Raw genomic sequence first — 16,191 nt, 5'->3', positions numbered from 1 at the left:
TCTGTAGCAAACACGATTAAATTATATATTTTATTTCATGTATAGATATTTTATAGTTTATTACAAACTTGAGTGTACACATAAAATATTTCAAATACAAATAAAATTTTACAAATGATGAATGGAGTAAATATAAACAGTTTAGTCTATGTGGCGGTTGTCTAGCAATAAAATTAAACCGGTACTCTTGATATGTGAATGATAGCGTGTAATGGTGCTTTCTGGCTAGTTATTTTGGTAATAGCAGCTCTGTCGCTGTTACTGTCTTGGGTAGGTGTTGGAAGGCGATTCTCTCGCTACTACATGGCTGGTAAGGAAGTTATCATCAGAACTCTCCTCGTGGCTTACTATTGCAAAGTTCTGCCGGTTGGCCAAAGATTTGTGCTCGTAAAGACGTTTTTGTTCCTTTTTTAAAAACAGATATATTCTTCCCACAAGTAGCTGTGGTCACTTCAACCTCGATTTCCAAACCTCCTTGAATGATTAGTGATCTTCTGAGAATGACATCTACTACCCTTGCAATCATTGTTCTTTGGTGCATGATGAAAAATCTCTCTCTCTCACTAAGACAAACTGTGCATAACTGTGATAACTGTAGATAACTGTGCATTCAACAACATGAGCGTTTCTGGTGCCAAAAAGGAGCGTTTAGGCCACGCCCCTTTTTTGTGCTAGTCAATCCTAGTGATTGACAGAACGATAACATCAGCCATGTTAATGATCATGAATATCCACAGTTAAGATAGCAATTATTGCTCATATTAAAGAAATGATGATTATAGTTTATTACTCTAATATATGCTTATTATTTAAAGCAATTCAATACCTACATGCCTTGCAAAGGCACTGAATAGATAGTGTTAAGTAAGTGAGTTAGTGCAATCATTTACTCCAATGATATACAGCCCCCACACATGGGGGTCAGTATATCTTTGGTTACTCATAGATAAGATAGATAGTCATACTGGAGATGTATTACATTGGTGTGATGGGAAGCTAATCGACTGCCATCAACTGAAAGCATTGACATTGTATGGTGATAGAGTGATTCATTGACACCACAGTTCACAAACAGCCCTTGCATGTAATATTAGATTTCAATAAATATCAATCAAATACATAGACTAGCTTGAACCAAAGATGTCCACTAGTTAGTGGACATCTTTGCTTGATGTAAGCAAGCAAAAAGTTTGAAAGTTAGAGTGGCAAATGTTGTTACATGTTAGATAAAAATAAATTATACCTAATTATACTAAATTATAATTATTTAAAAATAAAATAGACTTTTTTATTACTTTATTTATTAAATAATTTTTTATTGTAATCATAGCTAAACAGATTATATTTAGCCATCATTTGCTAATTATTTCACATTTACATTTAAACACATTTGCAGTTTCATTTTTCTTCCTAATTTATTTCAACAAAACACTTCTTTCATGATATAAAATTTAAAAGTTGTAATTGTTTGAAAAAGCTTGAAAACATTTACAGTTATTTTTATTTTCTCTCCTCTCTTCATTTATTTCAACTACACAAAACACTTCTCATAATATGTAGTTTGAAAGTTAAAGTGGCAAATGTTGGTATATGTTAAATAAAAATAAATTATAATGTACTTAATTATACTAAATTATAATTATATAAAAATAAAATAGACTCTTTTATTACCTTATTTATTAAATAATTTTTCATTGTGATCATAGCTAAACAGATTATATTTAGCCATTACTTGCTAATTAGTTTACATTTAAACACATTTACAGTATTTTTTCCTAATTTATTTCAACAAAACACTTCTTTCATGGTATGAAATTTAAAAGTTGTAGTAGTTTGAAAAAGCTTGAAAACCTTTAAAGTTGTTTTCTTTTTCCTCTTAATTCATTTGAACTGCTTAAAAATATTTTCTCATGATATGAAGTTTAAAAGTTGGAATGGTAAATGTTATATAAAAATAAACTTTTTGTCCAAAGACTTTTTCATTACTCGGGCAACTCGGGTAGTACAGCTCATAGTTGATGGCAGTCGATTAGCTTCCCATCACATTAATGTAATACAACCCCAGTATGACTATCTTTCTTATCTATGAGTAACTGATTACATTAACTTACTTACTTAACACTATCTATTCAGTGCCTTTGCGAGTCAAGTAGGTATCAGGGATTACGCGTATGTCACAATTTCCATTTCCATAATTCGTTTTCATATAATTTCCATTTCCATAAAATTTCCATAATTTATTTCCATATTAATTCCATAACATTTCCCTACATCATTTCTATATTATTTCCATTTTTATAACATTTCCCTACTTCATTTCTATATTATTTCCATTTCCATAACATTTCCATAATTCATTTCTATATTATTTCCATATTAATTCCATTTCCATAACATTTCCATATCAATAACATTTCCATATTATTTCCATTTCAATAACATTTCCATTTCAATAACATTTCCATATTATTTCCATTTCAATAACATCTCCATATTTCTAAAATAAAATTTCCATATCCATTTCCCTAAAATTATGGACATATTTATGTTGATGGAAACAATGATATACAGGGGGCTGTATATCATTGGCTGTATATCATTGCTGTATGGGGCTGTATATCATTGATGGAAATAGATATGAAAAAGTAAACATTTCCATAATATGTTTAGCGATCCCTGGTAGGTATTGAATTGCTTTAAATAATAAGCATATATTAGAGTAATAAACTATAATCATCATTTCTTTAATATGAGCATTAATTACTATCTTAACTGGAAATTCATGATCCTTGTTTAACCCTTCTCATGGCTGATGTTATTGATCTAGTCAATCACTACGACTGACTAGCACAAAAAAGGGGCGTGGCCTAAATGCTCCTTGTTAGCACCGAAAACGCTCGTGTAGTTATCACTCTAGGGGGAGATAACTCTATGGTAGGGATGGAAAAAATTAGTATTGCGTTTTACCGAAGAACCAAAATAAAATTCAACTAATTTAGTAAATGTAAAAAACTCATTACTTACCACAAGTTGTTGGCTTATCAAAGGTCTCCAAAGTGATGAATATTCGTGAAAACCTCTGGACGCAGCAAAATTGTTTACCGTAAAATAGCATGATCGCCTCGCAGTTGTAAGCTAAATATAAACCGGAACACGCGGTGTGCGCATGCATAGGAATAACTATTACTAGCCGCAATAGAGTTAACTTTTCCTAGAGAGTGGCAGTTTTCAGCTGCGAATAAATTCATCGGCGAATATGCATGAAAAGACAATTTTCGCGAAATATAACTTCGCGAATAATTTCATCCTGTAGGGTACATAACCAGAATTAGAGTTTCCTAACCTATCAGATGAGGAAGAGACTGATGTTATCCCAAATTTCAACGTAAGAGTTGGCACATACAGGCACTGTATGTGTTGGTCAAGGTATATGGTAAGACACGAAACCGATATATAAAGTATATATCGGTATTGGCTATGATAGAAAGTGATAGAGATCTGTTCACAACCTTCTAGTTGCGAGGGCAAGCATTTGCAAAAGCTTGCCTTCTAGGAATAATCTTCACAAATTGTGGGCTTTTGCAAGGAACATAAGCATAAGTACATGTATTTACAAATCTCTAGCTTTGATTTGATAAATTTAGGACCGACACAAACCTGCCAAAAGGAATAAAGATAAATGCTTTCTAAATGGGCTCAAGTACAGTGAAGAAGACTTCCTGTCTAAAAGTATCTGATTAAAGCAATTCTGTGGAAAGAACCCCCAGATAATGCTGATACCTGGAACATGTTGTGTTTCACAGCCCTTTCAGTTTCATTTTATGTTTTTGCATGTACTTTCAAGTTTGGGTACTTAAAATGGTTTGACCGCATTTATTAAATTACAAAGAATTAAAAGAGCTCTAAATCGTTAAAGCCAAAGTGCTTGGGTACTTATTCAAAGTGAGGACAGTTACCACAGGGTTACCATAATACAACCTAGCAAGTGTAAGCCAGCAAAGCTATACAGACATAAGAACCAAGCCAACTGCGCAAGTGTTTCTCAAACCTACCTAGTTTAAAGGTTGACTTGCACCAAAATTCCCATTACAGTTATTTGGTATCAAAAGATTCACCATGTCTTACTCTGCTGTGTTGTAAGTGCCAAATATGTGGAAATGTGATTGCAAGCTCTTCAAAGCTCAAAAACGAAAAGCCGCCGTAGATTGGAATATCTTTATTTTGATGACGTAACCACGAAATTTGGTTATCGTCTTGTCACGTATGTTCTCATGTGAATTGAAAGGCCAATAAAAAGCTCAATATAAAACTTATCATAGTACTAGTTTATGACAAACACTTCGGGTTTTACCGAAGACCCCGTATCAAATATAGATGCTCGCTACTTTACAGTTTCCTTTCGGCATTATTTAATCGTCAAGTAATCTGATCAGGTGACCCAATACTTCGCAAATAATCTTTGCAGCACTTTTCGATTATCACAGGTGACCAACAGGCCCGTCATGATTATCAGATGATGATATGTACTCTTTCGAGCTAAGGTTAAAAAGTTTAACGATTTTTTACGCTAAGTTATAAGATATAAGTGCTAAAATTGACAGCATTACAATGACGATAAAACAGACGCGTAAGAACAATAGACATAGTTTTATTGAATGCGTGAAGTATATTTGTGAAAATGTTTCGACGAACAAGGATGCAAGAAAGTGTGAACAGAAACCATCTCTCACAACTACATCACATTTGAGCTGTTTTGGAAAGGGAATCCAAACTACGGCGATCTCGTGTGGCTGTGATTTTCTGTTCGTTTTTGAGCTTTTAAGAGCTTGTAATCACCTTTCCATATATTTGGTACCTATAAAACAACAGAGTAAGACATTGGGAATCTTTTCATATCAAATAACGGTAATGTGAGCTTTGTTGCAAGTCAAGCATTAAGAAAATAAATAGACAAACTTGCAAACACCTAAAAACAAGGCTTTACCGCTTTCCGTAACTAGTTTTAGAAAGTGTGCGCCAACGTACATCAAGTAACATGTAAAAACATACAATGAATGAGATTGTGCCCACTAGTGGCCAGCTTATCTTTTAACGATTTAATGAACTGACACAATATATCCCCCTGGTTTAGCCTAAAAATTACTTATATCAATAGTTAGGCGCTATAGATAACTGTAGATGAGTAACCTGGGAAGAGGCTCTATTACAGGCATTCATTACCATTAATTACAAGCATTCACTACCATCCATTACAAGCCTTCATTACCATTCATTGCAATTCATTACCATTCATTGCAATTCATTACAAGCAATCATAAGGTTGTCTCTAAATGTTCAAACGGCCTCAACGCTGCAAGACTAAAACTGCTTAGAAAAGGTCTTTAATTAATACGAAAGCTGAGTTTAACTAAACATGAATCAAAATAAATAAAAAGCAAGTTGCTTGTAGTGGTAGCAATATTGAGTCATCAATGCACAAACCTCAACAGTATTATCTATATATAATTGAAGTCTTTTTGGTGCCTTAAATTTACTATAGACACTCATGCAATAGTCTGTATTGCTGACATCAAATAATGCATAAAAAGCGTAATAATACCAAAATGGCCCTAACTAAACATACTGTAACTGAAGATGTCCCTGACTGTCACAGACATATTTTAATTGAAGATGTCCCTGACTGACTCAGAGATACCGTAACTGAAGATGGTCCTGACTGACACAAAGATACTGCAACTGAAGATGGCCGTGACTGACACAGAGGTATTGTAACTGAAAATGGTCCTGACTGACACAGAGATATTGTAACTGAAGATGGCCCTGACTGACACAGAGATATTGTAACTGAAGATGTCTCTGACTAACACAGAGATACTGTAATTGAAGATGGCCCTTACTGACACAGAGATACTGTAACTGAAGAGGGTCCTGACTGACACAGAGATATTGTAATTGAAGATGGCCGTGACTGACACAGAGATATTGTAACTGAAGATGGTCTTGACTGACACAGAGATACTGTAATTGCAGATGCTCATGACTGACAAAGAGATACTGTAATTAAAGATGGCCCTGACTGACACAGATACTGTAACTGAAGATGGTCCTGACTGACACAAAGATACTGTAACTGAAGATAGCTGTAAATGACACAGAGATGTTGTAACTGAAGATGTCTCTGACTGACACAGAGATACTGTAATTGAAGATGGCCCTGACTGACAGAGATACTGTAACTGAAGAGGGTCTTGACTGACAGAGATATTGTAATTGAAGATGGCCGTGACTGACACAGAGATATTGTAACTGAAGATGGTCTTGACTGACACAGAAATACTGTAATTGAAGATGGTCGTGACTGACACAGAGATATTGTAATTGAAGATGGCCTTGACCGACACAGAGATACTGTAACTGAAGATGGTCCTGATTGACACAGCGATATTGTAATTGAAGATGGCCGTGACTGACACAGACAAATTGTAACTGGAGATGGTCCTGACTGACACAGAGATACTGTAATTGAAGATGATCCTGACTGAAACAGAGATATAGTAATTGAGGGTGGCCCTGACTGACACAGAGATACTGCAATTGAAGTTGATCTTGACTGAAACAGAGATATAGTAATTGAGGATGGTCGTGACTGACGCAGAGACATTGTAATTGAAGATGGTTGACTGACACAGAGATACTTTAATTGAAGATGGCCGTGACAGGCACAGAGATATTGTAACTGAAGATGGCCCTGACTGACACAGATATACTGTAATTGAACATGGCTGTGACTGACACAGAGATATTGTAATTGAACATGGCCGTGACTGACACAGAGATATTGTAACTGAAGATGGCCCTGACTGACACATAGATACTGTAACTGAAGATGTCCGTGACTGACACAGAGATGTTGTAACTGAAGATGGCCCTGACTGACACAGATATACTGTAACTGAACATGGCTGTGACTGACACAGAGATATTGTAACTGAACATGGCTGTGACTGACACATAGATACTGTACTTGAAGATTGCCCTGACTGACACAGAGATATTGGAATTGAAGATGGCCGTGACTGACACAGAGATATTGTAACTGAAGATGGCCGTGACTGACACAGAGATATTGTAACTGAAGATGGCCCTGACTGACACAGATATACTGTAATTGAAGATGGCCCTGACTGACACAGAGATATTGTAACTGAAGATGGCCCTGACTGACACAGAGATACTGTAATTGAAGATGGTCCTGACTGACACAGAGACACTGTAACTGAAAATGTCCCTGACTGACACAGAGATACTGTAACTGAAGATGGGCCTGACTGACACAGAGATACTGTAATTGAAGATGGTCCTGACCGACACAGAGATATTTTAACTGAAGATGGCCCTGACTGACACAGAGATATTGTAATTGAAGATGGCCCTGACTGACACAGAGATATTGTAACTGAAGATGGCCCTGACCGACACATAGATACTATAATCGAAGATGGCCCTGACTGACACAGAGATATTGTAATTGAAGGTGGATCTGACTGACAAAGAGATATTTTAATTGAAAATGGCACTGACTGACAAAGAGATACTGGAAAGATTATTTTTTATGAATCTTGCAACTCACCCCACAAAAATTCAAATATAATGGCTTTAAGAAAATACAGATCCGACTACAACAGTCATTTTTAATTACCCTCCGCCTATATTGGTTTTATAGCTCTTGCAACAACAAAATGATGTTCATTCACAAAAACATCCTATGTATTGTCTCTTCATCAGAATAAAAATGAATGATCAAATGCTAATGTAAAAAAAGCTGCCATGTATAAGTCGGCATCATGTCAATCAAAACATTCACATAAAACCGAGTTTGTGTAAACATTAAAAATGAATTGCAAAGCTCATTTAATTGATTTCAAAATATTTTGCTATGAATATATATCATGTGATATCAAAATCTTCTACTGCTTCTGGCAATTACGGTGAGTGAATACAGCGGGATAAAGCTGACAAGTACGGCTAGTGGGTAAAGCTAGTATATTAGGTAGTATAAGGCAGTGTGGGGAGGATGTAAAGAAATGTTTATTATTATTTATTTTACTATTATTATATTTTCCCACTTAGACCGCACAGCAGGTGCGTAAGGGGCTTGGGAACACGGTGTGTTTACACTGATAAGTGGTTTCAAAATTAGATTTTTTTTTAAAATTATCTTGTGTTTTTCCATTTATTTATTTATATATACATATATATTTACATCATCTTATCAGGATTTTAACTCTCTTAGTGTACGGGGCCAAAAGGACTGATAGAATACATTAGTTCTTATATATGGAGTATAGGTGATTTTTGGCGGGTATTGTATCCTATGTTTTCGCATTTGAATGGTGGTTCTATGCCCTCGGCAGCACATCTTACAAACAGTTTATGCCTACCCTCTCTTCTCTCCTGTAAGGACTCAACACTTGTATCTTCTCGCAATTTTGTAAAACTTATCTGGCCCTTAATGTTAAAAATAAATCGTAGTGCTTTATTTTGCAACTTTTCAAGCTGTTTGACATGTTTATTTTGATAGGGATCCCAAATTTGTGAGGCATATTCTAATGTTGGCCTTACTAAAGAAAAATAGGCAATCTTTTTTGTAGGGGTGTCTGCAGATTTTAGCACCCTTCTGATCATTGCCAACTTCTGTGCAGACTTAGTTGTGATTTTGTCTATGTGTTCATTCCATTTTAGATCTGCTTGTAGTTGTAATCCAAGATAAGGAAAAGAAGACACTTTATTTAGATTTTGTCCACAGAAAGTATATCCAGGGTGGCTATTACTGTTTTTACCAATTTTTAAGAATGTGCACTTGTCAATATTAAATTACATTTGCCACTTAGATGCCCAAGCCTCTAATGCAAAAAGGTCTTGTTTTAAAAGCCACAGTGTCACCCGTGTTATACAGTATTGCATCATCGGCAAAAAGACGACACTGTGATTGAAGACAAGATGGTAAATCGTTGATATATATCAGAAAAAGCAAAGGGACCAAAACTGAGCCCTGTGGCACACCTGAACTGACTAGTTTTGTGTTAGACCTCTGACCCTCGATTTCAACAAATTGATGTCGATCGCTAAGAAAGTCAGATATCCAGGAAAGCAAGACATTGTTAATACCAATATGTGATAGTTTAAAAATCAGTTTTCGATGATTAACGATGTCAAATGCTTTAGAAAAGTCTAATATTATAACATCAGTGGTTTGTTTTTGATCATATAGGTGTGAAAGGTGTCCAACAGTATGAGCTAATTGAGTCTCGCAAGACCTATGAGGTCAAAAGCTATGTTGACTCATACCTGCCAACTCTCACGCATTGGGCGTGAGACTCACGCAATCACCACAAAGAAAAAATGAAAATGCGTGAGAAATGCGTGAGATTTTTGCCCCAATTTCCACAATTTTATATATACTATCATTGATACATCAATTGCCCCAAAACCAAATCTCACGCATTGCCCCCCTCTTAGGTTGGCAGGTCTGTGTTGACTGTCTACAAAAATGTTACCCTCCTTAAAAATCTTATGCAAATATGAGGAAACTATGTGTTCTAAAAGCTTGCACACTACGCTAGTGAGGGAAATAGGTCTATAATTGTTTGGTATTTGTTTGTTTCATTTTTTGTGTATAGGTTGGACTCTACCAAGTTTCCAAATCGAAGGTAGTTTTGCTATTGCCAGAGAGTATGCAAAGATTGAAGAAAGGCTATTATACACCACTGAAGCAAATGTTTTTAGCATGATGCCTGTCACATTGTCAGGTCCACAGGACTTGGTGGTGTCCAAGTTATTGAGCAACTGTAGGACTCCTAAGCTATCAATGTCAATTAATGTTTTATCAGAGATCTTTTCGGTATTGAAGCTATGACATTGGGTTCCATCATCAACTGTAAAAACTGATTCAAAAAATACGTTAATAACCTCCACGTTACGAAACATGGAGGTTCTTCTTCTCATCAATACATGTAATTCTGCTCATTTATACAACATCTACATATAAAGACTACGACAATGTCGTCACCTTTAAAATTCACTTAACTCAGTCACTCACTCAAAGATACTGAATTAATTTTCTTCTAATTTTGATAAGGTAAAGAAGCTGAGTTAGACTATTGACGCAAGTCCGGGGTGAAGTTGGCTAAGCTAAGCCTCAGACCACTGCTAATAATATAATTGGGGACAGCCCTATGTTTCGCAAGGCACTATGTTCCGCAAATCGCTACGGCTCAATCAGTAAATTTATTGTTGTCTAGACGTTGCGGACGTAAAAGTAAATGATGATTCGCCATATCACATCAGCTCTGCCGATGTTTCTCACGCAAAGATATAATAAACAAGTTTATGTAGGAATGCAAGTAAGTTGTCCAAGCGATCGTATTATAATTATAACCAAGACTAAAGGTCCGGCCACACGTAACGAATTATTCGTTCAATCTGACCGAATCCACGAATTTCACAGAATTCACAGATCTATTCTGCCGAATATCATAGATTCGTCTGAGCTGTGCATGCACACCGAATTCGTTAACGAAACTCTTTTAATTGGCTAACCAATTTTTTTTAGCGAGCACGGTTCTAGTAGCTTTGACAAGTGGTATAGTCCAAGACACGTACGACGACCCACAATAAAAGTATGACCGCGATATGACTTGATACATACGATGCAACGGCCTATATGCGCTATTGTTGGTTCTCTCTCGTTGGTTCACCATGACAGGAACTTCTCATCGTGTATCCAAAATTTTCTTTTATATGTTTTAGAAGCTATGAATTATTTCTTTTTCAATAATAATAATTTCTTTTTATACTGCAAAAGCTCCGGCGCAAAAACAGTCGCTATCTCTAGCGCATATAGGCAGTTGCATCGTATGTATCAAGTGATATCGCGGTCATGCTTTTATTGTGGGTCGTCGTACGTGTCTTGGACTATACCACTTGTCAAAGCTACTAGAACCGTGCTCGCTAAAAACAATTGGTTAGCCAATTAAAAACGTTTCGTTAACGAATTCGGTGTGCATGCACACCGAATTCGTTAACGAAACGCGTTTAATTGGCTAACCACTTGTTTTTAGCGAGCACGATTCTAGTAGCTTTGACAAGTGGTATAGTCCAAGACACGTACGACGACACACAATAAAAGTACCACCGCGAAATGACTTGATACATACGATGCAACTGTCAATATGCGCTAGAGATAGCGACTGTTTTTGCGACCGAGCTTTTGTTGCATAAAATAAATTATTATTATTGAAAAAGAAATAATTCATAGTTTTTAAAACATCTAAAATAAAATTCTGGATACACGATGAGAAGTTCCTGTCATGGTGAACCAACGAGAAAGAACCAACAATAGCGCACATAGGCCGTTGCATCGTATGTATCAAGTCATATCGCGGTCATACTTTTATTGTGGGTCGTCGTACGTGTCTTGGACTATACCACTTGTCAAAGCTACTAGAACCGTGCTCGCTAAAAACAATTGGTTAGCCAATTAAAAACGTTTCGTTAACGAATTCGGTGTGCATGCACAGCTCAGACGAATCTATGATATTCGGCAGAATAAATCTGTGAATTCTGTGAAATTCGTGGATTCGGTCAGATTAAACGAATAATTCGTTACGTGTGGCCGGACCTTAAAAGCGTGTTTTTCTGATTATTTGATTTTGTAAACATAATCAAAATACGTATATTACTCGCTGATTATTGTTATGGATTTCCGGATTTAGCGAGTCAGTGAGATTCGATTCTGTGGCTTGCTGGCCGTGAACCCACAACGACTGGTTAGCTGCCCTGTCGCCACAGTAGTCTGCTTTTGCCAGAGACTACGCCTACAAGTGATTTTGCCTACAGGAGATTACGTCTACAAGCTGATAGACTATGCCTACGATCTAAGATATTGCCCCTACTTTAATTCTGTGAATTGTGATGCAGAAAATTACGAATGGCACGATGAATGCATGTTACGAACGTGTGTTGATGTATTTTATTATGTAAATTATTTTTTATATTAAGTCCTATAATCATCCATATATCAAATCCTTGCAAATATATAAATTTAATTCGAGTTGATTATTGGGAACCATGGTGATTTAACAGTCGTTCATTTGCAACAAACCGTGTTATTGAAGTTAAAACCACATTTTTATTGAATTATTAAGCAAAAAACAAGCGTATGTATTTTTGAAGTTGCTACTCTTATACATACAGACACATGTCAATAACTGAGTATTTCTATGTTATCAGCAGCCCATCACTAAAAGTGATCAATGGTTGTTGGTCAATATATCATTTCATAACTTTGGAGTTGTTTTTTATCTCCTATTGCATACCATTATGTTTCACTTTTACATGGAGCCTCCCTCACAGCCGGTTGAGATCACCCTTGGGTACATATGCATATATACAGAGTAAATTACAAATACAAGTTATATGATTTACAAGTGTCATCCATCATAAATGAGCAAAAGAAGGCTCTCATAAAAATTTGATTTTTCTGCATATAACCTGTTATTTCACTTTGATAAAAAAAAATTATTTACTAAACAATATTGTTTCAGCAAGAAAAAATATGACATATAAAGGAGCCAACTCTAAATTAACAAAAATACCACAAAACAATTAAGCACGTTTGATAAAATTATGCTAAAGTGGCCATAGCTTCAACCACATTGTGATGCTGTAATAAAAATCTTTGAAATGAAGTAAAAACCCATTTCTCAATCTCCTTGCATGGCTACTATAACTGCTCCTTCTCTTTAGCTTTGCTATATAATAAGCATACATTAAAAGACTATTTCGAAGTGAATATCATTTAAACTTATACAAAATTACTCACTTTTGTATAATTTGGAGGAATTGGGCTACTTTTGTACACACAACAGTTCATATGTTAAGTACACATTCTTGCAGTATTTTTACTTGCTGAAGTTTTCCTATTTCATCAATTGAATCAATAGATAGATTATAAGTTTAGGATTTATTCTGCAAAAAAATACAAACATCCAGTTACAGATTTGTTTGCTCCATGTTCTCATTCATCACATATAAGCACCATCATGTCAGATATACATCTTAAAGTGGTAGTATCTGTACTTGTACTAGTATTTGTTCAATAACGTATGTATCGTCATATCACCCTATCTTCTGACTGTCATCATTCTTTCTCAATCGACTTTCAATGTTCTACAAAGTAGAGTAGAAGGTCATGAAAAAGCAATATGTTTTTTTGAGAATATTAGAAAGTATGATAATGCAGTTTACTTTCTCTACCTCGATACATCAGGAACCCAACAGTGAGCGGATAAGAAAATTTGCACAGAGAACAAATGCAAGATTTTGCAAGATTTTTGCAAGATACAGAACAAATCAACTTAAGCTAGGTTATAGGTATAATATTCTAAAATGTTCAAACAGTAATATAATAATTAAACTTTTGCTTCATTTTTGTGAGCCAAAAGCCCTGCTAATCATTGTATGAGCTAGTTTAGCCTGTTTAGACTAGCTTTAAGAAAGGAGTCGTGTGTTCAACAACAGCAAAACTCTAACAGACAACTCCCAAACCGCTTGTTGAGAGAGTCTAGAGCTATTTTTGTGCCTGCTACATATTGCATAAAATGATGCTTGGTAGGCTAAGAGACGAGGTATTAAGGGACTCCATGTGAGTGCCAAGAAAGTGGCCGAAGATGAACTGACAACTTAGCTGATAACACAAAGCCTCAACATCTACACAAGACAAAGCTCCCATGCTGCAACAAGATTTATGCTCTCTTGAATCTTGAGCCAAAATTTGGCACATGAAATTTAATCCACAAAAGTATTACCATCTCTATTGGCAAGTCGTCTTTGCCGATGGATACAAATAACTTTCTCATCTTATATGATCACCATCTTCAAAGTGTGACTTCTAATCCTTGTTTTGTGGTAGAGTTGCAGAATGATCTGAAATTTAATCAACATATTTTTAAAATTGAATCCGAGGAAGAGCAATTAATCGGCATGCTTACAATGGTTCTGAAAGATGCAGACCAAAAGACAAGAAAGATAGCCGATACTTCACGAGTTAGACCTGGTCCTGAGTATGGCTGCATGGTTTGGGACCTTTACCTTAAAAAAGGATATTACCTTACTAAAGTGAACTCAAAACGCTGCACTGAGATTTTTGTATAGACAAAAAAGCAGAGTTAGTTTTCTTCAACTATGAGAAATTAATTATTTTGAAACCTTGAAAGACAGATGAGTTAAACTTTGTCATAATGTTTTTAGTAAAATTCTGGGTGGTGATATTGACTTATTGATCAGGACCATTCGCTACTTGCGACTTGTAATTTAGATGTTGCATACAAAGCTACATACATGGAAAATGGTAGCGTACAGCCTGCTACACGGTATTGGCATTTCATAATTTACAGTTTTAGACTAATTGTACTGCTCAGAGGATGAAATTTTTAATGTAATGTTACTTATCACAATTAGCAATCCCAAGACAAACAGTTTTAACTCATGATTCAACCTTTCGATCAATCAACCTTGCTTGCAACACAAAATAATAAAACCACTACATAATTATATGTAATATATATTATGTATATGGTATAATATACCAAAGATATAATATTACTACTACTCTGTATATATTAGCAATGCATAAGACATTGCTAAAACAATGTTTTACAAAGCAAGCTAAAACAAAGCAATGCGTAAAACATTAAAAGTGACCAGAAGAAGGGAACAATTTAATTATAAAACAACTATTTATTTTTTTGTTATTTATACGCAAATAATCATATTATTTTGTCTCATTCATTTACCCACATTCGTTTGACTATTAAATTACTATAAGCAGACAGACCAATGCCCAATATATCAAATTATTAATACTAGTTCACCGTTAGTTGCAGACTATTAATTAATTACAAACTATCAATAAATAATAATTCGTAGTACAACGAATGGTACTACCACCCTAAGGTGGTGATGATTTTATCAGACTCAAAGCATCTACCAAAGCTTTGAGATTTTAAGCACACATCTTAGCGTCCTTGTGGCTCCGAACAGCCACCAGTAGTAATAGTAGCAGTGGTGGTAATCGTTAAGAAAGCCAAGAAAGGAAAGAAGATATTAAATTGTTTTTATTTTACACTTCCGCGATTTTCGTTCTGATTGATAGATGACTTTAATCAATAGTATGTTTTTTCAATCAATGTTAAGTGAAAACACTATTATTGCATTACTTTTTACCATTTTTTTTACATTTTTTCTTCAACAATCAATGGTATGCACCATCTCCATAACTGTAGACGTAATCTCCAGGAAGTGTAGACGTAACCTCCAGGAAGTGTAGGCGAAACCTCTTGTAGCCGAATCCTCTTGTAGGCGTAATCTCTGTAACCCGCCCTAAGGCTAGCTTTCTTAAGAAGTCTCGCAAAAGCTAGGACGGATTTGTTGTGTTAGGATTTAGATACTGTTGTATTTCCAAGTACTTATTAGATTCTATTATTTGAATCCAATTGTTGAATTGGTAGCTTTTAATTCAATATAGACAATTACCTGTTAGCATGTGTTTGAGCACCAGACGATCCTGGCGTATTATTGTGTAGTACTATCGATTAGGGACAAATATGGGCTGGCCAGCCAAAAAGGGACGGTTAGCTTTAAAAACGTGGTTCTACATTACAAGTCCATTTCTACAAGATGTCCGACTCTGCGGTGCTGTTATTCTGCGTTTCTTATTTATTAATTAAATGTCCGATGATGCTTCTAATAATATGTAGAGTGAAATGACGATCAAAGGCTACGTTGATAACTGTAATAAATGTCTAGGCTAATATCCAAAGCTATGTGAATAAATGATGTTGTCGGCAAACAGCGACTAGCTACAATACGTAAGAACTAAGGCTATAGCAAATATTTACAAAGATACAACATCCCTCCTCTTCTAAAAGCATTAGAGTCGGCAGAGAATAAACGCAAATGCGTTAAGCCATGTCATAGTCTCGGTATCTGCCAGGCAGAATACCTCGAGTTGAGCGGGGTGCTCGCTGAGTCCGGGGACTGAAGGATGTAGGAGTTCTAGCAGCTCTGGGTGTTGGCGTAGTCGGTGTGACTGGCTCTGACGCCTTATCAATTGCTGTGTTGGGACTATCT

General features: G+C 35.6%; 2 protein-coding genes and 1 long non-coding RNA gene across 3 annotated transcripts in view; all 3 read right to left on the bottom strand.

Annotated features, from left to right (window-relative positions):
- Window positions 1-10,157, bottom strand: part of LOC137388947 (alsin-like) — a 116,080-nt gene extending 105,923 nt beyond the window's left edge. Inside the window, exon 1 of the mRNA XM_068075454.1 lies at window positions 10,100-10,157. The gene's annotated coding sequence lies outside the window, so the exon portion shown is untranslated. The remainder of the gene's footprint in view (window positions 1-10,099) is intronic.
- Window positions 5,661-7,481, bottom strand: LOC137388173 (streptococcal hemagglutinin-like). Its single transcript, XM_068074677.1, has one exon. The coding sequence runs from the start codon at window positions 7,479-7,481 to the stop codon at window positions 5,661-5,663; it is 1,821 nt and encodes a 606-aa protein (XP_067930778.1).
- A 2,288-nt stretch (window positions 10,158-12,445) lies between the features above and the next one.
- On the bottom strand, window positions 12,446-15,353 carry LOC137387818 (uncharacterized). The gene is made up of 3 exons (XR_010977955.1): window positions 15,286-15,353; window positions 13,869-13,986; window positions 12,446-13,230 (listed from the first exon to the last, which is right to left on the bottom strand). It is a non-coding gene; the product is annotated as an uncharacterized lncRNA (long non-coding RNA).
- Between the last annotated feature and the right edge of the window lie 838 nt (window positions 15,354-16,191).

Source organism: Watersipora subatra, chromosome 2 (assembly GCF_963576615.1).
Source record: "Watersipora subatra chromosome 2, tzWatSuba1.1, whole genome shotgun sequence".
NCBI classification, from domain to species: domain Eukaryota; kingdom Metazoa; phylum Bryozoa; class Gymnolaemata; order Cheilostomatida; family Watersiporidae; genus Watersipora; species Watersipora subatra.
This window is presented reverse-complemented; position numbering and strand designations above follow the sequence as displayed.

What these genes read in the sequence shown, in the direction of transcription:
- LOC137388173 (XM_068074677.1), bottom strand. Translation starts at nt 7,481, where the DNA reads ATGTGTCGGTCAGGGCCATCTTCAGTTACAATATCTCTGTGTCAGTCA.